Here is a 22,840-nt window from a genome sequence, read left to right on the forward strand (position 1 = left end):
ACACATGATGGCGCTACCTGCATGTTGGGCCTCTCTATGTGGCCAGGCTGTGAAAAAGTCCCACACATGTGGTATTGTAATACTCAGGAGGAGTAGCAGAATTTTTTGGGGGGGTGTCATTTGTGGTATACACATGCCACATGAGAGAAATAACCTATTACAATGACAATTTTGTGGAGAAAAAAAATGAAAAATCTTAATTTTGCAAAGGATTGTGGGAAAAAAATTACAACATCAAAAAGCTCACTATGCCTCTTACTAAATACCTTGGAATGTCTACTTTCCAAAAAGGGGTCATTTGGGGGGTATTTGTACTTTCCTGACTTGTTCGGGTCACAAGAAGCGAGATAGGCCACCAGTACATCAGATGTGATCAATTTTGTGCGATTCGCACCACAGCTTGTAGACTCTCTAACTTTCACAAAGACCAAATAATATCCACTAATTTGGGTTATTTTTACCAAAGATATGTAGCAGTATAAATTGTGGCCAAAATTTACCGTATATACTCGAGTATAGGCCGACCCGAGTATAAGCCGAGGCCCCCAATTTACCCCCAAAAAACTGGGAAACCTATTGACTCGTGTATAAGCCGAGGGTGAGATATGCCTGTCCATCCCTGTGTGTGTGTCCATCCATCCATCCATCCCTGTGTGTGTGTCCATCCGTGTGTGTGTGTGTGTGTGTGTGTGTGTGTGTGTGTGTGTGTGTGTGTGTGTGTGTGTGTGTGTGTGTGTGTGAGAGGCCTTGTGTGTCCAGCCTACCTGTGTCCCCAGCCTCCGTCCGGTCCCGAGCCTCCGTCCCGTCCCGTCCCGTCCCGAGCCTCCGTCCGGTCCGGTCCCGTCCCGTCCCGAGACTCCGTCCGGTCCCGTCCCGTCCCGAGCCGAGCCGAGCCGAGCCGAGCCTCCGTCCGGTCCCGTCCCAGGATCACCGCTCTTCGTCGGCGCCCATTTTCCTGTTCAAATGCCGCGCCTCCCTGTCTGTGATAGGCGGAACACAATTTCCCAGCAGTCTGTGTTCCGCCTATCACGGCCATCCTTTCATCCTCGTCCGTAGTACGAGGATGAGCGGATGTCCGTGATAGGCGGAACACAGGCTGCTGGGAAATTCAGTGTTCCGCCTATCACAGGCGAAGGCGGAGCCGGAGGCGCGGCTTTTGAATTAGAATAGAATGGCCGCTGTCTGTCTGCTCGACACGCTGATCGAGCAGGCAGACAGCGATGACTCGAGTATAAGCCGAGGGGGGCACTTTCAGCCTCAAAAAAGAGGCTGAAAATCTCGGCTTATACTCGAGTATATACGGTATGAAGAAAAAATTAATAATTTGCATAATTCTGTCACAGAAACAAAGAAATATGCGGGTTTTTTTTCAACATTTTCAGTCTTTTTTCATTTATAGCGCAAAAATTAAAAACCCCAGAGGTGATCAAATACCACCAAAAGAAAGCTCTATTTGTGGGAAAAAAAAAAAAGGACAAAAAATTCATTTGGGTACAGTGTTGCATGACTGAGTAATTGTCATTCAAAGTGTGAGAGCACCAAAAGCTGAAAATTGGTCTGGGCAGAAGTGTGTTTAAGTGCCCAGTAAGCAAGTGGTTAACCACTTCCCGACCAGCGCACGACGATGTACGTCGACAGAATGGCACGGGCAGGCATATTGGCGTACATGTACGTCCAATCTTCAATGCCGCCCTCCCGCGCTGGTCGGGACCCCCGTGAGGCATACCCGCGATCGTCTCACGGCACGGCTGAATGGAGGAAATGCCGTGTAAACAGCATTTCTCCATTCTGCTTAGCAACTAGTGACGCTGATCTCTGCTCCATGTGATTGGAGCAGAGATCAGTGTTCACTAAATGAAAGCCCCCCCACAGTTAGTAACACACCCCTAGGAACACTTAACCCCTACACTGCCACCCACTGGTTAACCCTTTCACTGCCAGTGTCATTTACACAGGAATCACTGCATTTATATAGCAGTGATTACTGTATAAATGACAATGGTTCCAAAAATGTGTCAAAAATGTCCAATGGGTCCCCCACAATGTCGCAGTCACAATAAAAATCGCTGATCGCCGCCATTACTATTAAAAAAATAAATAAAAAATTATTAATAAAAATGCTATAAAACTATCCCTATTTTGTAAACGCTATAACTTTTGCGCAAATCAATCAATAATCGCTTATTGCGATTTTTTTTACCAAAAATATGTAGAAGAATACGTATCGGACTAAACGGAGGGAAAAAAATGTTTTTTTTTTTTAATATATTTTTGGGGGGATATTTATTAGAACAAAAAGTAAAAAATAATGCGTTTTTTTCAAAATTGTCGCTCTATTTTTGTTTATAGCGCAAAAAATAAAAACCGCAGGGGTGATCAAATACCACCAAAAGAAAGCTCTATTTGTGGGAAAAAAAGGACGTCAATTTGGTTTGGGAGCCACGTCGCACGACCACGCAATTGTCAGTTAAAGCGACGCAGTGCCGAATCGCAAAAAGTGGTCTGGTCTTTGACCAGCAAAATGGTCCGGTCTGAAAGTGGTTAAAGGCCCCTTTCACACATGTGGAACGTATGTCCTTATTTAATCCATCCGTTTGCGGATGAAACGCGGACATACATGCATTCCTGTGGGATAGCGGGTGCCTCCGCTATTGTCCGATTCTGCAGACGGAGGAAAATCCTATTTTTCTATCCGTCTGCAGAGTGGATTGGATGAACATGGACAGACGGTCCGTGTTCATCCGATCCCCCATAGGAGGAGAGCGGAGAGCTGACAGGGCGGTCCTTGCACAGTGCGCCAGGACCGCCCTGTCATCCGCTGACTCATTACGGATCTGTCCCCTGTGAAAGGGGTCTAAAGCCCCACGTACGCTGCTAATTGGACGTTCAGAGGCAGTTGGACACTTTTTTTCAACTGCCCCTGAACTCATTCAATGTTATCTTAGGTGTACATGTATACAGGTTCATTTACTGTCATTTTAGGCAGTTGCGTTTATAGGCTTTTTTGAAGGCAAAAAAAATGGAGTTCATACGCCGACATTTCAGACGCGTCTAAATGCAGTAACCCGCGCTTAGCCGCGTTTTGCTTATAGGCATTTTTCGCCATTTAACCTCCCTGGCGGTATGATTCAGTCTGGATTTAGGTGCTGAAAGTGGTACAATTATTTTGCATGGAAATTTGGCGTCTTATATTGTAGTCCTGTAATTCTTAGGAATAACTCTCTTAAATCTGTTCAAACCAGAGTCTAGTAGACATCCCGGGTATGATAAAATTTAGAATATAATAAATAATAATAAAAATTATTCAATAATGCAATCAAATCCTAAAACACTGAAAAGGGACACTTTCTGGTTGCTATGGACAATCTACAAATTCCAGCCATAAAAAAAAAACAGTATTTATAATATAAAAGTGCATGCAGGGCACTGTACAGACCACTAGGGACAAAGGGGGTGTGTAATTTTTCAATACAGTACTGTAATCTGTAAGATTACAGTGCTGTGTGTGTTTTGTGTCTTTTTAATTTTTTTAATTTGCCACCTTTCTCCGCTCCTGAGCACCGTAACGTCACAGGGAACGGAGCTCGGCGACATTCGGCACTGTGAATTGAGCGGAGGACATTGTTGGATCCAGGGGACAAGGTAAGTAACGCTTCCTGTGTCCTCCCTGCATCCAGCGAAGCGATCCCGAGTCTGGCTCGGGGTTACCGCTCCTGTTAGTAAAATCCCAACCCAAGCCAGACTCGGTATTACCACCAGGGAGGTTAAAAAAAAATAATAATAATAATAAATATATATATTTGGGGATGGCCACTTCCTGTTCCAACAGGACAGCACACCAGTGCTTAAAGCAAGGTCTATAAAAGACACGGATGAGCAAGTTTGGAGTGGAGGAACTTGACTGGCCTGCATAGAGTCCTGACCTCCACCTGACAGAACACCTTTGGGGTGAATTAGAGCAAAGGCTGCGAGCCAGGCCTTCTCTTCCGCACCAGTGCCTGACCCCCACAAATGCACTTCTGAAAGAATGGTCAAATATTCCCATAGACACTCCTAAACCTTGTAGACAGCCTTTCCAGAAGGAGTTGAAGCAGTTATAGCTGCAAAGGGTGGGCCAACGCAATATTGAACCCTACGGACTAAGAATGGGATGCCATTAAAGTTCATGTGTAACAGCAGGCGTCACAATACTTTTGACAATATAGCGTATATCTACGGTAAAGCCCTCCCACTTTATTAAGCAACTTTACTGCTGTTGCACCTAGAGCAGTACGCAATCAACGTTCAGATATTGGGTTCCAATAGCCTGCTTATGAAAATTAGGATTTTTTTTTCTCTAGGCAATTTTCCAATATTCTGCTGGTCAGGCTCTTATAATAACCTATTGCAAATGGCACTAATGTTGTATCAAGTGTGGTAACCCATAGTAACCAATCCACTGTCAGTCACCAGTCTGGCAAAAGCCTCCTGAAATCCAATAGTTCTGAGCTGCCACATTTTACTGCTTTCCAGTTTGCCTTACGACACAGGTCACAAAGAAAAGGCTTTTACATTGAACAATGGCTACAAACAAAACAATCTAAAGTAATCGTGCTTCTCTACAGAATGCGGTATTTTTGCGCTGGCGGCTGTTTCAAGGTTACATGATGCTACAAATTGTTCTAATATTTTTATAGTGTCACTGTCTCCATGGCAATGAAATACTAAAATATTGCGACGATTTTCATGGAAAAGATAATATCCTTCAACTGTAGAACAAGACCCCAAGGTATTCAATTTTTGCAGAGGGTCTATAGCAAAGTGGATTTGGCATTTAGTAAAGCATGTTCTATGCTAGACAGTACAAAATCACCTCGTTCACACTGATGTGACCCGTCATTCAATTTGACAGGTCCAAATCACATGACAAGTTGCACCCTATTGTTGGTAATGGAACTGTTCAAATTGGTGTGACGCTGACTTTGTGGTCGATTTGAAAAAGAAGCTCCTGCACCATTTTTGGCGATTTCAGGTTAAACTTGCATAGGCATCTGTGCAATAAAGTTGTTGTAAAGCCTCAACATTTTTCACCTTAATGCATTCTTCTATGCTGAGGTCCCCCCCCCAGATCCCCCCCTTTTTCTTACCCAAGCCAGGTCTGATCCAGCGATGTGCATGAGTGCAGCAGCTCCAGCCGCAGGCTCTCTCCTCATTGGACCGATTGATAGCAGCAGGAGCCATTGGCTCTGTCAATCAAATCCAGTGATACGGGAACAGGGCCAAGTCCCACTGTGTCAATGGACGCAGCAGCAGGACTCGGGAGTGATCTCGCACGGGTGCCCTCAGGGAAAAAGGCTTTTCATGGGGGCACCTGATGAAGAGGGGCCTGGAGCGCTGGTGGGGCACCCCAGATGAAGAGGATCGGAGGCTGCTGTGTGCAAAATGATTGCACAGAGCAGGCAAGTATAGGTATGTTTGTTATTTTTATTTTAAGCGATTTGCGCCCGCCCTATAGCCAAAAGACGGCTACAGAGCGGATGCTAACTGCCGGGAGGGCGTCCCTGGACGTCCTCCTATTTACTTCCCCTCTGCGCCGCCACGGGCGCGCATCGGGGAAGTTCTGTGCTGGCCGTGTCCCTCGGACACAGCCAGTCACAGATCGCTGTAAACCACCAATCATAGCGGCCGTTTACAGCGCGATCGGCGTGTCCAATGAGAGATGATATCATATGTAAACATATGAGATCATCTCTCAGCGCTGCTCTCCCTCCTCACACAGACAGCGTTTGAGAAGGGAGAGATGAATGGCTGCAGCGGCCGCAAGTAAAAAAAAGTGCCACCCGCAGAAATGCAATAAATGCAAGAAAAGGGGACGTTTTGCCAGAGTGTGGAAAGTGTCTTCACAAACCGGAAGGTCAAAAACACAGTCTGTACATGCCAGAAAGGACAATGACGACAATGCAGGGTCAGACTCATACTGCACACCAATATACTAGCTGTACTAGCAGTACAGAAAACACATTAGTCTGCAGATGAAGCAAATGTAACATTACAGATAGGGGCCAACAAAACTCCAATCACATTCAAAAAAAGATACAGGAGCACAAGTAAATTGTGTGCCAAGCCACATATACCTGAAACACCCCAGTAATGAATTCCCCTTCGAGACTCAGGACCTACCGAAACTAATGGGATATGGGGGTGAAAAGCTGAAAGTAATGGTCGCCGTAACGTGAAATGTTCTTACAAGGAATCTGAAAAGGTTTTAAAATGGTTTGTGATAGAAACAAAAGCCCCAGCCATGCTAGCTCTCAGAACAAGAGATTGGACTTGTGAAAATCATAAGAACTGTGGACAGTGGGCACAGAAGTCTGACAGAGGCTGACATTAAACGTGAATACCGTGATCTATCCAACAGCCTGGGGTGCCTCCCAGGTGTAAAGCAATATGCTTATAAAAAAAAAAAAAAAAAAAAAGAAGAAGAGGGTGCACAGCTCGTCATTCACACCCAAAAGGAGAATACTTTTAACTCTTGTGGCTAAAGTCAGACAAGAACTCACTAGGATGGAGAAGCTGGCAGTAGTAAAAAAGGTCACAGAACCATTGGAATGGGTCAGTTCTATGGTTGTAGTGGAGAAGAACACAGGTGCAATTCATATATGCATTGACCCACATGATTTGAACAAAGTCATAATGAGAGAACACTGCAAACTCCCCACCATAGAGGATATAGTGCACAAAATAGTAGGAGCAACATTTAATGCCCATACTAGATGCCCATTATGGTTACTGGCAATTGCATCTTGATGAAGCCAGCAGTTACTTGGCCACTTTCAACTCCCCTTTGGGTCGATGATGCTTCACAAGAATAGCTTTTGGCATAGCGTCTGCACAGGAAATATTTCAAAAAAAAAATCAAATTGATCGCTGGTCTACAGGGTGTTGAAGTAATAGTTGATGATTTGCTGGTCTATGGAAAGGATCAAAAATGGAACATGACAAAAACCCTACTGCTTTGCTCAATCTGTCATGAGAAGAATCTTACACTCAATCCAAACAAAATTGGGGTAGAAGTTACATATTTTGGTCACCTGCTAACCAAAGAGGGCTTGAAGCCTGATCCAAAGAAGACTACAGTAGTTCTTAAAGTGGAGTTGCCCCCCAAAAAATAAAACTACTTAAAATTCTTAAAAAAAATCAAAAAAAAATAATTGGCAAAAAAAAAAATTTTTACTCACCTCTAAATACCGGTTGCTAGGGGGTCCCTCGTAGTCTGCCTTCTTCATTGCCCGGGCTGGTGACATCACTTCCCCTCGCGCCGCACATTCACCTGGGACCTGTCACGTGTCCCAGGTGACTGTACGGCGTATCACGGCGCCCTGCGCCGCTCGCGCATGCGCAGTGGGTGCCCGGCTGTGAAGCCACAGCCGGGTGCCCACAGTATGCATGACGGCGCCGCGAGCGGAGCGGGGAGCGAGGGGGGGGCTTCGTTCCCCCGCATCGCTGGAACCCGGGACAGGTAAGTGTCCGATTATTAAAAGCCAGCAGCTGCAGTATTTGTAGCTGCTGACTTTTAATTTTTTTTTTTTAGGGGGTACCCCACTTTAAAGAGGAAGTAAACCCTGATGGAGTTTACTTCCTCTTTCATTCCCTGCAAAGGCAAAGCATAATGGACTACTATGCATCACATAGTAGTCCATTATGTGTCACTTACCTGACACAGGAGCCAGCAAAGTCACTGCTGTCCCCTGTAGTCCAGCGCATCCATCTTCTCTGGGTGGTCTCGCAGCTCCGCCACTGTCATTCGGCGAAGCCACGATGACATCACTCCCGCGCATGCGCACGGGAGCGACACGCTCCGTCGTTGAAAATGCCGCGCTCAGTGCGCCGCTGTCTACGGTGCCTGCGCAGTAGACAGCAGTGCCTGTCTTCGGGCAAATATCTCCTAAACCTTATAGGTTTAGGAGATATTTCTTTGACCTACACGTAAGCCTAGATTAAGGCTTACCTGTAGGTCCAAGTGTGTTGTAAGGGTTTACAACCACTTTAACATGAAGGCCCCTACCTCCAGAAAGGAGCTGGAGACGTCACTGGGCATTTTCAACTATCTATCCAAATTCTCTCAGGGCCTTGCTCAACAGATAGCACCACTACATACACTGCTACAGAAGGATGCTGTTTGGTTGCAAACATGGAAGAGACTTTTGACAAAGTGAAAAGGCTGATCACTAAACATCCAGGGCCAATACTGAAATATTTTATCGCAAACTGTGACACTGTACTTCAAGTGGATGCATCCCAGTTTGGGTTAGGTGCTGTACTGACTCAACAAGGACATCCTGTGGCATATGCTTCAGGAGCACTGACCACAACGCAAGCCAATTATGCTCAAATTGAGAAAGAGATGCTGGCCATTGTGAATGGATGTGAGAAATTTCATCAGTACATATATGGTCGCCCGTTAGTTGTAGAAACAGACCACAAGCCACTGGTGTACATCCTACAGAAATTGCTAGCTTCTACACCTCCACTTCTGCAGCGGATGGTTATGAAATTACAGCAGTATGATCTCAATGAAGTATAAGCCTGTAAAGGAAATTCCAATGGCAGATACCCTGTCTAGGGTGTTTCCAGGACATGAAGCATGGGATGAACCTGAGTTGGAAGAACAGGTACATAGGAGTACTAGTGAACATTCCAATATCGAATGTACAGCTGGAGAAGAGAAGACAAGACAAGACACCAAACAGGATAAAGTCCTAGAAAAACTAATTTGTATCATGTGAAATGGCTGGCAAAAAAAAAAAAAACGAACAAAAAGAAGCTGTGTCTTGAACTACCGGAATTCTGGCCTAGGAAAGATAATTTATACATTCATATGGATATCATATTCATGGGTGACCATATTCTCATTCCTAAGCCACAGCAGGCAGAAGTACTGGAACAAATCCACCAGGGACATTTGGGTATCATTCTGTGTAAGCGCAGGAGTTGGTTTACTGGCCCAATTTAGACTTTGATGTTGAGGATACTTATGAAGTGTGAAACCTGCCAGACATTTCAAAAACACAATGCAAAAGAACCTCTTCCACCATGGAATGCTCCTTTGCGGGCATGGCAGAGACTGGCTACAGATATTTTTCATTTTGAGGACAATTACCTGATAGTAGTAGATTACAGAAAATACTTTTAGCTAGTGCAGCTGAGAAATGCAAAAACGTCAATCATATGGGCTTTCAAAACAATACTTTCAAGACACAGTGTGTGAAGAACTTGTATCGGATAACAGGCCACAATTCCCGTGTGCTGCGTTCTAGTGCTTCCTGCATGAATGGGGAATCGGATACAAACCTAAAAGCCCCTATCACCCACAGGCCAATCGTCTGGAAGAGAAGTATGTTGGCATAGACAAATCCATTATACTGAAAGCACAATCATCAGGGCAGGATGTGTACCTAGGACAGTTAAACTATTGTGCGACAGATATTGAAGGGTTATGCTCACCTGCACAGCTGCTAATGGGTAGAACAATGAGGAACACGGTGCCCATTGAACCACAGAAGTTGGACAGCTCAGAGGATCAAATATGGAAAAGCAAAAAAAGTACTTTAATAAATCCATAAAATCCCTTTGTCCACTCTGTGTTGAGCAAGCTGTGCGACAGTCACTGGGAATGTATAAGAACTTGTTTGAATTATCAAAGAAGCCAATTCACCAAAATCATATATAATTGAAATCAAGTGGGGGCAGAAGCTGAGATTAAACAAGCGTCATCTTTGTCCAGACACTGCCGGAGATACATCATTAGAGGAACTGAATGACAATGGAGATAAAGAACAAGCCCATGATGGCACAGATATTGGATCAATGGATATTAAGTCGACTGAGGATACCGAGGACAGCATAAACATATCAGTATGTGATAATGCTGGGAGTGACTCAACTGAACACCAATCCTACGGATGATGAGCCAGAGGTTACCTTCTCTCGCTATGGTCGAACTATTAAACCAAAAATATGGAAGGACTTTGTCTCATATTAAATGCATCATACTTGAGAGGGAAGATGTCATGGCGTATGCTTTATGTTATACTTCAAGATCAATTGTTGTGCCTAGTTTCTTATGCATGTTAGGAAACAGTTAACAGTCCTAGTTATTTGATCTGGGGGCAGAGAGCAATAGTTGTAAAATGGACTCTGCTGATTAAATTAAACAGGAGGCTCTTGTTCAAGCTCCTTGCTATCTGCCTATACTTTGTGTTAATTCATCACAGTCAACAGACTGGTGGATGATCAGCAGCATTACCACCCACCCAAAAAATAGCATCCAGCTTTTTGGGGTTGTACATATGCCATGCGCACAATGCTTTGTGGTCACGGCAAAAATTATTCTCCAACACCAAATGTGTACCATCCAAGTAAATGGAACCACAACACAACCATAAGCCGAACGCTTAAGTTGTGCCTGTGGTGCGGCATCTCCATAAGTCGTCACAATTTAGCTGCCAGGAAAAAAAAAATGAGGGCATTTAGGAGGCAGCTGTATTGGCTCCTGAATGTCTGGCAGCTGCTGTCCTATGGCCCTCAAGAGAGCGATCCACTGCAGATTGCTTTTCAGAGGGGCAGCAAAGGTTTCTGCCCACATGATCTAGCTCTAATTCACATTTAAAAGACATCTTTGGTGCCAAGTGTTTCTAGGTTTACGTCTGCCACATTCTTGGCAGACGTAAAGGCCTGAGGACTGATGTAAAAAAGGTGAGGGGCTGAGGATTCTGCTCTAAATGGGGGGAATGGGAACTGGAGAACTCTGATGTGAAATGTGATGCGACTTTGATCCAGCATGTAAAGTTGGATCAAAGCTGCACTCAAAATCGCACCGCTTTGAAGTCGCACTAGTGGAAACGAAGCCCAAAGCTAGAGTGCGACTTTGGAGTGCAGCTTTGATCCAAAGTCACTCCAAAGTCGCACCCTAGCCTTGGGCTTTGTTTCCACTAGTGCAACTTCAAAGCTGTACGATTTAGAATGTGACTGAGTGCAGCTTTGATTCAACTTTACACTCTGGATCAAAAGTCGCATCAAAGCATTTCAGGTACTTTTCCAAGTCACCAATTTTCAAATTCCCATAGATGGGAACAGGTGCCATTGAAATCAATGGGCTGTGACTCGTCATGCGACTTAATGTGTGCAAAGTCGCATGACAAGTCGCACTAGCAGAAAAGTAGCCTTAAACTCATTACTCACATGTAGCTTCCTCAGCTGGACCATGCAGAAACAACTATGTGGTTGTACTCTAGAAAATCTGCACCATATTGCATTTAATCTATATTATAGTTTCTAACAGAACTCTCACCTAAGAAGACCGGAGGAGATCTGAGAGGAGGGTGGGGCTGGGCAGGTCTAGGCACGTCTGTCTAAAAGGGAGCTGAGGGGTAGGGGTGGGGGTGGGGGTGGGCAGGTCTAGGCATGTCTGTCTAAAAAGGAGCGGAGGGACGGGGAGGGACATTTTCAGGAAGTGAGAGGCCCCCATGCAGAATTCAGAAATAAGGAAGTAAGGTTGTCCCTGAAGAACAGGAAGAAGCCAATTGCCTTTGATTAGACTTTCTAAGCGACACAAACCGCTATACAGAAAATGAATAAATGTCAAAAATAAAGATTTTTTACATATTCGAAATATTTTCATTTTTGACTGGACTTCCACTTTAAGGTTAATGAAAGAGTTTTAAAAAGCCAATTGGTATCTATGCAAAGCTGAAAAATACTAGCCTTGGGCATAATGAAGACTTAGCCTAATTAGATCTTTGTGACCTCATGTGTTGCTATACCTCAGCAGAAGGGATAACTTTTATATTAGGTAAAAGGGTTCAGGAGTACTTATGTGGATGAACAGCATAAGTAAGACTTGAAGTGGTTCTAAAAGGCTGGAGATTTTCCATCTTAATGCATGCTATGCATTAAGATAAAAAACCTTTGGTGTGCAGCAGCCCCCCGCTAATTCTTACCTGAGCCCCATCTCGAACCAGCAATGTTGCACGAGAGTCTTGGCTGTCTGGGACGCTCCCTTCCTTCATTGGCTCCCGCTGCAGTCAAAGTCAGTGAGCCAATAAGGAGAGAGAGAGGGGGGGCAGTGCCTCGGCTCGGGTGCCCCCATAGCAAGCTGCTTGATGTGGGGGCACTCGGCAGGAGGGAGGGGCCTGGAGCACCGGTGAAGGACCAGAGAAGAGGAGGATCTGGGATGCTCTGCACAAAACCAGCGCACAGAGCAAGTAAGGAAGTATAACCTTTATTATTTTTAAACAGAAAAAAAACCAAGGACTTTAGTATCACGTTAAGCACGCATTATTGCACTGTGAAAACAATTACTTTTCAATGCAAAAGTTGGCTTGTATGGAGTTTATGTTGCCAGTGTATAATTTCACATGGTACAAGCATAACCGTCAGAAGCTGATAATTACATACTTACATTCTCATGTTGCATGTGCTTCAAAAGTCTCAGTTCCCTATATGCTCGTTTTGCAAAGAGCTCAGACTGAAAAGGACGGTACAGCTTCTTGATGGCTACTTTTGTTCCAGTTCTATTGTCGATAGAAGAGCTGTAACACACAAACATGTAATTACAAGTTACATTACATAATCAGAGGCAACTGGGAAGGTCTGAAAAAGCACAAAAGAACAAAAACGCACACACACATTTTCCAAATGCAGCACAGTTGTGTTTCTGTACAAAAAAAGGACACCGCCTCATATTAGACATTGCAGATTTTGCATAATTAGCTGCATTCTGTTTGACTTTAAACTAATGAGAGTGAGATGGGCTTTAATTAGCATGCAATAAAAAAAAATAAAAAAGTGTACAGTTTGCCACATTAACAAAACTCCATCTCACCCAGCCGGAGAGCTACCCACACACAGCACGGCTGTCCATGAAGCAATCATTTACGATCTGTTCCAGAAATGATAGGCTGGTGTCACGCAGGAACAATTTAAAACTGGGGGTGGTAATGAGAAAAGTCGGATACGCACAGTGCTATGGTTGATCCTGGATTATAATTACAAAATATGTAGGACGCTCACTCCTGTAGATGTGTCGTGGCATTAGGGGCACTACAATCGCACAGGATATAGTGTAGGAAGCTTATGCTAGTACCTTCTGTTTTAGAATGGTAAAGCTTTTTATATTTTATTGCAAAGTAAATGGGATTTCGCAAAGAATCGCGGGATAAAAGGTTGTCAGTTTGCACTTTATGGAGTTCCATAGAATACACCCCCACTCATGTGGTGGGAACTTTGATCGAAAGATATTACAAAAAAGAGAGCAGATGGATTTAAACCCCAAAAGCCTGCCAGGTTTAAACACTGCCAAAGCTATTTTAACTTATTTTTTTTTTTTTTTCAAACATGCGTAAAAAAATAATTTTAGACCTGAAGATTAAGGCTCCATGCACACTGAACGGTATAAAAACGCCAGGAGCTTTGCAGCGAGTCTTTCAACGTTTAACGCTTTTGCAATTGCTTTTTTTTTTTTTTCCTCCTATAAGAAAATGTTTTTTTCAATGGATCAAAAATGTTAAAAATTGCTGAGGAGCCACGTTTGAGTTTATGGGCTATTTGGATGTGTTTTTTTTTTTAAAACACATCCAAACAGCCCATAAACTCCCCTCTGTTATCCTCTGTGTCCATGCACACATGGACATTTATCAGCAGTGGAGTTTATGGGTTGTCTGAAAGCCCTAAAATCACGTTCAGGAGCTGTTTTTCTGACCTCTCAAAAACACTTAAAAACGTTAAATGTGCATAAATGTCGCTAAACGCTCAAACGTGGCTCATCAGCAATTTTTAACATTTTTGATCCATTGAAAAAAACATTTTTTTTTCTCCTATAAGAAAAACACACATCCAAACTCCCAAAAATAGCAAGTGTGCATGGAGCCTTTATAAAACCCCCAATTATCTATTTATACTTATAATTATATATTTTCTGGAAGCAGACACCCTAGAGAATAAAATAGTGGTAGTTCTAATTTTATTTTATGTGTCATGATATTTCCATAAAGGTCTAGGAAAATCAGAAATTTCAGTTAAAAAAATACACTAAATTTAATTCAGGGCACACAACTGCAATAAATGACTCAACATGTCAAACCTTACATTTAAGTTTGAGTGCCCCAGTGAAATGGCAACAAACTTCAATACCCTATATTTTCCACTTTTTACCACTTCAGCCTCGGAAGAATTTACCCCCTTCCTGACCAGAGCGATTCGGGACTGTGTCGCTTTAACTGACAATTGCGCGGTTGTGCGACTGGCCTCTCAAACAAAATTGACGTTCTTTTTTTCCCCACAAATAGGGCTCTCTTTTGGTGGTATTTGATCGCCTCTGCGTTTTTTTGTGCGCTATAAACAAAAAAATAGTGACAACTTTGAAAAAAAAACAAAAAAACAAAAAAACAAAAAAAAAACATTTTTTTCATCGCAATAAGCCTTTATCGATTGGATTGCGCAAAAGTTATGGCGTGTACAGAATAGGGGATAGTTTTATGGCATTTTTAATGAATTTTTTTTTTTTTTTTTACTAGTAATGGCGATCAGCGATTTTTATCGTGACTGTGAAATTATGGCAGACACATCGGACAATTTTGACACTTTTTTTGGGACCATTGGCATTAATACAGCGATCAATGCTAAAAAAAATTGCATTGGTTACTGTAAAAATGTCACTGGCAGTGAGGGGGTTAACCACTAGGTGGCGCTGTAGGGGTTAAGTGTGTCCTAGGGAGTGATTCTAAGTGTGAGGGGAGGGGCTGTGTGCGACACATCACTGATCACCGCTCATGATAACAGGGAGCGGTGATCAGTGTCATTAGGCAGAACGTTCTTCCTCACCGTGAGATGATCGCGGATATGCCCGCGGAGCCGCAATCATGGTCATGGAGCTCGCGGCGGGCTCATGCCGCCTCTTAAAGGGCAACGTACAGGTACGTTAATATGCCTGTACGTGCCCTTCTGCCACAGTATATCTACATGAGGCGGTCGGGAAGTGGTTAAAAGCCCCCTAGAGGTCATCAGTTTAGTGTTACGGAGGAGGTGCTAAAGATATATTACTCTCACTCCAGCATGTGCGGCGATAGGTCATTGGCTCCCGAGAGGAGTCCACCCCAAAGCACCTTGCCCCATGTTGAGGAGGACAAGGGCCTCTTCCCGACAACCCTGGCCGTTGGTTGTCGGGGGCTGAGGGCAGATGTCTTATCGGAATCCGGAGAGGACCCCCCTTTAACAAGGGGGCACCCAGATCCCGGCCCCTCACCCTATGTGAATGAGTATGGGGTACATTGTAAAAGAAACCCAAAAAAAAAAAAGAAAGAAGAAGTAGTGTCAAAAATAAAACACAGTACAGAGGTAATTAAGCAGCTCAGACTCTTCCAACTTATCCCCTCTCCAGCTCTTCTGCCTCCTCCTCTGAGGTCTTCTGCCTCTGCCGGTTATTCTCCCCGTCTGCTGTGTCTCCTCCTGCTGTCTTCACGCTCTTTTGCCTGGTCTTCTCCCTCTGTTCTTCTTCAGATGTTAACCCAATGCTCTCCCCCGCTCTAATGCCGGGTGCGCAGTTTGCCACTACTTATATTGGCATGTATTGGGTGACCAGAGCCCCGCCCCTTATGATGTCACCGACACGCTGACCCCACCCCATGCCAATATAAGTAGTGGCACACCACGCACCTGGCATTGGAGCGGGAGAGAGCGTTGAGTCAACGTTGGAAGAAAATCAGAGGGAGAAGACTGGGCAAAAGAGCAAGCAAAAGAGAGCCAAGACAGGAGGAGACCTGGCAGAAGTCAGCGGACAGAGGGAGAAGAACCGGAGAGAGAGCAGAAAAGACCCAGAGAGGGGAGAAGTCTGAAGAGACACTGCCTTAATGAAAAAAATGTGTGCTGTGTTTTATTTTTGACACTTTTTTTTCCGGTGAATGGGTAGGCCCCATACTCCACAACCCCATACTCATTCACATAGGGTGGAGGGCCCAGCCCCAAAGCACGCACTCCCCCATGTTGAGGGCATGTGGCCTGGTACGGTTTGGATGAGGGGGGGGGAGGTTGCTTGCTCATCCCCCACCCCTTTCCTGACCTGCCAGGCTTTGTGCTCGGATAAGGGTCTGGTATGGATTTTTTTGGGGGGGGGGCCCAAACTGTTTTTTTCACGTGGGGGGTTCCCCTGATAATCCAGACCGAAGGGCCTGGTATGCCGGTTTTATTTTTTTCAATTTGGCGTGGAGTTCCCCTTCAAGATCAGAGCACAAGTCGCATGCCAGAGTCGGATCAGTCAAGACGGCGATCCGACTTCAGAGATATTCAATGGACTGAAATAGGGTCAAAGTCGGACCAAAGTAGTACAGGGAGCATTTTCAAAGTCGGTCCAACTTATGTCGGACCAGTTAAGATGGCTCCCATAGGGAAACATGGATTTCACATGTCATGGGACATGAGCTCCCAATGTCAGAGCGTTTGTCATGCCAGTGGGAAACCAGATCTAAAACTGGTGCAGCTGTGCACAGTAGACAGCTTCTAACATCAGCTCATTCAATTAAAGAGGGATTTCACTGGAAACAAAAATATTAAAAGCCAGCAGCTATAAATACTGCAGCTGCTGACTTTTAATAAATAGACACTCACCTGTCCCAGGGTCCAGCGATGTCGGCAGCCGAGGCCGATCAATCGCTCTGCTCTCGGCTGCTGCCACCGCCATTCTCGATGAGGGAATCAGGAAGTGAAGCGTTGCGGCTTCACTTCCCGGTTACCTACTGTACAAGCGCAATTGGAATGGTCCGCGTTGTCTCTGGGACCCGTGTGTGTCCCAGCAGACAGCGCGCCGGGACAGGAAACAGCATAGACTCCCGTGGGAGTCTATGCTCGGAAGTGGGTGCAAATACCTGTCTTAGACAGGTATCTGCACCCCCCTCCCCCTGAAAGGTGCCAACTGTGACACCGGAGGGGGAGAGGGTTCCGATGAGCGGAAGTTCCACTTTAGGGTGGAACCCCGCTTTAAGCTTTGGCAATAAAACCTGGATGCTGATTGGTTTCTGTGCAGAGCTTAACCAGATTTTGCACTGTCTAGTATTAATAAATGACCCCCATTGTTTTTACTAAGGCAAAACAGCTCTAAAAAAATAAAAAAAATAATAAGTGCAAAGCTTAAAAAAAAGATACTTTAGTTTGTGTGTAGAACAGCTTATCAATATGAATTGGCTGTCCCTATGTGCGAAAAGTGCATAAGTGTGGCATGCTACAAAATGTCAGCGGGGGCTTAAAGCTGTTGTATACTGCTTGACTTTTTTTCTCTGCAAGGTAAAGTCATAATGTGCTAGTATGCATCACATACTAGCACATCATGTGCAACTTGCCTTAAAACTAAGCTGTTCCAGCACCGCGATGCCAGCGCTGCAGGGGCTCACATCTTCATCCATCTTGCTTCCGGGTTTGTGGGCTCCAGCTCTGTGCCTGGACGGAGCTGCAATGAAGTCACCCATTCACAGCACTGGGTTCTGAAGGAACGGTGTGGGTGGCCATTCCTTTAGAGCGCATGCACCAGCAATTTCACTGGTGCGTGTAAAGTAAATATCTCCTAAACTGTGCATGTAAAAGTCAGTAAAGGAAGTTTACTTCCCCTTGAAAGTACAACTAAAAAGGCAAAACTTTTCTTTTTAGTTTTGGATAGAATGGAGAGGGATTAGAACACCCGTCACTTTTTATTGCTGTCTGTAGCCCCGTTAAAGAAATTCACTCTCTATTTGTCCTGTTTACCATTATTATTGCAACTGAAAGTTAAAGCGGACCTCCACCCTAAAGTGGAAGGTCCACTCATCGGAACCCTCCCCCCCTCCGATGCCACAATTGGCACCTTTCAGGGTGCAGATACCTGTATAATCCAGGTATCTGCCCCCACTTCCGGGACAAGCTAGCCGCAGATGGGGCCCCCCCCCGTTGTGTTCTGGGAAACTAACAGTTCCCAGGACACTGCGGGGAACAGTGGCGACGCGCAGAGCGACTCGCACATGCGCAGTAGGGAACCAGGCAGTGAAGTCGCAATGCTTCACTTCCCGATTCCCTGACAGAGGATGGCGACGGGGCAGCTGAGACACAAGCGATTGCTCGTCATCTGCTGCCGACATCGCTGGACCCTGGAACAGGGTGTCCATTTATTAAAAGTCAGCAGCTGCAGTGTTTGTAGCTGCTGACTTATTTTCTTTAAAGAAAATTCTAAACATTAGGTTGTCCCCAGAAAAGTAATAGTGTGGAAATCTATCAATAGGGACACTAGCTCTGGATTTCCTCTCGCTTCCCATTTGGCTATGGGACAGAAAGTGAAGGGAAATTGCTGCAATAGGACACAGGATGACAAAAAAAAAAAAAAAAAAAAAAAAAAAAAAAACACACAACACACACACACACACACACACACACACACACACACACACACGCTCTATCCAAATTGGAAAAAAAGTTTTGCCTATCGTTCTACTTGAAGGCTCCATTCACACCTGAGCAATCTGCAGCGATAGCTGCAACCGCTTGTTTTTTTCAGCTTTTTTTTATTTTATTTTTTTGAGCATTTGAGAAAAATGCTGCAAAAGACGTTAATTCTTGGCACAGAGCCAAGAGCGTTTGCAGTTGCAATTTTTGCCTCGATTTTAGCATGATCTGTCCCTAGACAATTAGCAGAAAAAAAAAAAAAAAAAAAAAAAAAATCGCACCACGCTTGGGGTGCCATTAAGAAATAATGGCATCGCAAGCATGTTCTGTATTTTGCACCGATTCTGGAAATAGGCAAAAATGCAGCGATTCCGCCCATGATCCAGAAAGCCTAGGTGTACATGAAGCATCAAAGTTCATAAAACAGATGCCAAGATCCAAATCCCAATCTCCTGCTTTCCTCTAGCAGCAGGGCTTGACAGCCTGTCAGCAGTCTAAATGTAAACAAACAGTGTCTCTGTTGTGATATTTGAAGACAAATGACTCCTAACAGCAGTTAGGACTCATGCACACAGCATCTCAAAGAAGCTGCTCCTATAGGCTTTTGAGCCCTCATTTTTTCTGTCTGGAAACTCCCCTCCATGTTAGCCAATGTGTCCATGCGCACTACGGCTTTTTTTTTTTTTTCTGCCTGTAAAAACACCCAAACTCGTGTTTTTGAGAGGAGCTTTCAAATCCGAAAAGACGCCTATATGCCCAACAAACGTGTAAAAAAAAAACAAACACACACACACCATCTAGGCAGAGAAATAAAAGCTTTTTTTTTTTTTTGCTGCAGTGTGCATGAGCCTTAACAGGGGTCAGTGTAAAACTTTTTTTTTTAAACGCTTGTTAAGATGATATAAATAATGTCCATAGTCTGAGCACAGGTGCACTTAACGTTCATTCCGCAGCCATCTGTTAATAGATCAATAACCAGCAGAAAAAGTCAAGAGCTTTGCAGCTCAGTGTTTAGGTCAAATGCATGAGATGAGATCTCATTTTCTAGATGGACCACAACTAAAAATGTGCATATGGTTTAAACCCCAGCGACCATTAAGGAAATAAATTAGATTCAATGGTGAAATTTAGGTCAGATTATTTTAAGCCACATTCTAAAAAGAAACACACATGTCAGCACATTAGACCAGCTACCATTTTCAGTTATGAATTTGAAATATATATTGATGGATGCAAATATTGGATTTTTGTGGAGCCACATTCTATAAAGAAACATACATGTCAGCACATTAGACCAGCTAACAGTTTTCAGTTCTGAATTCAAAATATAGATTGATGGATGCAAATATTGGATTTTTGAAGAGCTGGTATGAGAGAGAAAGCAATCCATATCTATACATAATTTATTAGCTGAAAATTATGTACAAAACCATATATGCAGACTAAAACACAAATTTACACAAAAACAGAACTGACAGACCAAAAAAGGTCCTATGCGCCACACATCAATGCAAGACCCTGTGGATATGTGAAATGACAAGTCCCATGATTAAGCTCTGGGGACGGCTTGAAATGCATTGGGGGCGTGGCTTGGCTGTAGCACCAGCAGGGGTTGTCATTTCACATATCCACAGGGTCGTGCAGTACTGTGCGACATCTTTCGGTCTCTTGTATCATTGGAGCTGACAACACTCCCAGTGGTGTACTACAGGAGGACACGGCGAGAAACAGGTTATATACTTAACCATTTTTACTCCACTTCGGTCTCGTCATATGATCTGGTTCCCGTGTTAATCGTCAGCAGCTGCAGGGGAGAGGCGGGTGCACAGACAACAGCGAGGGCAGGGGAGCCTATAGGCGACATCACCTCTCCCAGACTTTCCAGCTGTCTGGCGCTCCCTCCCCACCTCTGCAACCACCACTGACTGACACAAAGGATTGTGTGGCCTTTTCACTGGCATACTTCACATCAGTGCAGTGTGTTACTGGCCTTTTTTTTCCTGGAACAGAAAAGTACAACACGCTGCTTTTTTTCCTGCACAGAACTGTACTGGAATGCAGTACAACACATTAAAAAAAAGCATTAAAAACCTGAATGCAGCAACGCATCCAGAACGGATCTGGAGGACGTTTGTGGCGTGAACGAGCACTATGTGCAGGAGAGGAGTCTGGAGGGTAGAACGGTAAGTATAAGGTAGTAGGTACAGGAAGTAAATACATACACTCTACATCAATATACACGGAGGGAAAAACAAACACACACACACACACACACTATAACTTGCATGTAAATTGGCTCAGAGTACAACCACACTGAAGGAGTGCACACTACCAGGTTTCTACCATGTGCCGTTACTGAGTGCGTGTCATCTAATGTAAATAAGTTTCTGTGTTCTGTATCAGAGTGGAAGGTATTGTTCACTGTATGCTATGAGTATTTTCACTCCAGAGGGAGCATGAAAACAAAAAAGGAATACAGGAGGAGACCACTACTATGGATTCAGGGAAACAAACTGTGTGCAGGATATAGAGAAAAGACCGGGGGTGCTAAGGTGAGGCAGATACAATGCTTTGAAAAAGTGTTCATATCCCTTGAAATTTTCCACATTTTGTCATGTTACACCAAAAAACATAAATCTATGTTGTTGGGATTTGTTGTTGGGATTTTATGTGATAGACCAACGCAAACTAGCACATAATTGTGAAAGGAAAATGATAAATGGTTTTCAATTTTTTTTACAAATAAATATCTGAAAAGGCGTGTATTTGTATTCTGCCCCCAAGTCAATACTTTGTAGAACCACCTTTTGCTGCAAATACAGCTACAAGTCTTTGGGGAATGTCTCTACCAGATTTACACATCAGTGAATTTTTTCCCCATTCTTTGGGAAATAGCCCAACCTCTGTCAGATTGGATGGAGAGCGTCTGAACAGCAATTTTCAAGTCTTGCCACAGATTCCCAATTGGATTTAGGTCTGGACTTTGACTGGGCCATTCTAACACATAAATATGCTTTGATCTAAACAAATTCCATTGTAGCTCTGGCTGTATGTTTAGGGTCGCTGTCCTGCTGGAAGGTGAACTTCTGTCCCAGTCGCAAGTCTTTTGCAGACTCTAACAGGTTTTCTTCTAAGATTGTCCTGTATCCATCCACCTTCCCATAAACTCTAACCAGCTTCCCTGTCCCTGCTGAAGAATATCACCCCCACAACATGATGCTGCTATCACCATGTTTTACGGTGGGGATGTTGTGTTCAGGGTGATGTGCAGGGTTAGTTTTCTGCCACACATAGTGTTTTGCTTTTTAGGCCAAAGTTACATTTTGGTCTCATCTGACCAGAGCACCTTTTCCACACGTTTGCCGTGTCCCCCACATGGCTTCTTTCAAACTGCAAATGGGACTTCTTATGGCTTCCTTTCAACAATTGCTTTCTTGTCGCTCTTCCATAAAAGGCCAGATTTGTGGCCTTTATAGTTGTCCTGTGGTCTGCAGCTCCTCCAGAGTTACCATTTATCAGCCAACATCGCTTTAAACTTCTCCACAACTTTATCCCTGGCCTGTCTGGTGTGTTCCTTGGCCTTCATGATGCGGTTTGTGCACCAAGGTTCTCTAGCAAACCTCCAAGGGCTTCACAGTACAGCTGTACTTGCACTGATATTAAATTACAAACAGGTGGACTATTTACAAATTACATGACTTCTAAAGGCAATTGGTTTCGCTAGATCAACCTTTTCAACACAGTGGAACCCTTGAAATAACTTTCTGGGCTCAAGGAACCCCTGCTACAATTACTATATCCACAAGTCCTGATACACTAGTGTGATGGTCAGTGGGAAGAATGCTCCTTACACTTTTGGTCATTGGGAAGAATTGCCCCCTTACAAATAGCTAAAAAGATCAATGTTGTCAGTGGGAAGTTCTCTAAGAGGCAGAAATTTCTTATAGCTCAAGAAATCCCTAGAAACTTCTGGAGGAGCCCAAGGGTTCCATGGAACCCTGGTTGAGAAACCCTGCACTAGATTTTAGTTAGGAGTATCAGAGTAAAAGGGGGCTGAATACAAATGCACTCCACATATTTATTTGTAAAAAATACAGAAAACCATTTATCATTTTACTTCTATTTCACAATTATGTGCCACTTTGTGTTGGTCCATCACATAAAATACACTTACGTTTTTTGGTTGTAACATGACAAAATGTGGAAAAGCTCAAGGGGTATGAATACTTTTTCAAAGCACTGTAAATGAACCTCCCACTGTGGCGGTGGTATTTTTGACAGTCAAAATACCCAGACAGCCACATCTACTTGGACGCAGCTGCTGCAATTTCCAGCAGACTTCTTCGACAAAATGTTGATTTAAAGCTGGCCACAGATAGCCTGCCCGATTTGAGATTTGATCCGA

The 22,840-nt window shown here is 44.0% G+C and overlaps 1 protein-coding gene across 2 annotated transcripts in view; it reads right to left on the reverse strand.

Annotated features, from left to right (window-relative positions):
* The window catches only part of MAPK12 (mitogen-activated protein kinase 12), a 143,120-nt gene that overhangs the window by 99,450 nt on the left and 20,830 nt on the right, over positions 1-22,840 (reverse strand). For both annotated transcript variants that reach the window (XM_077471066.1, XM_077471067.1), the window contains exon 2: positions 12,440-12,569. In XM_077471066.1, coding sequence (XP_077327192.1) covers positions 12,440-12,569 — 130 coding nt within the window. The remainder of the gene's footprint in view (positions 1-12,439; positions 12,570-22,840) is intronic.

This window comes from Lithobates pipiens, unplaced genomic scaffold (assembly GCF_037356315.1).
Source record: "Lithobates pipiens isolate NorthernLeopardFrog02 unplaced genomic scaffold, aLitPip1_a1.2 Scaffold_8, whole genome shotgun sequence".
In the NCBI taxonomy this organism is placed as follows: domain Eukaryota; kingdom Metazoa; phylum Chordata; class Amphibia; order Anura; family Ranidae; genus Lithobates; species Lithobates pipiens.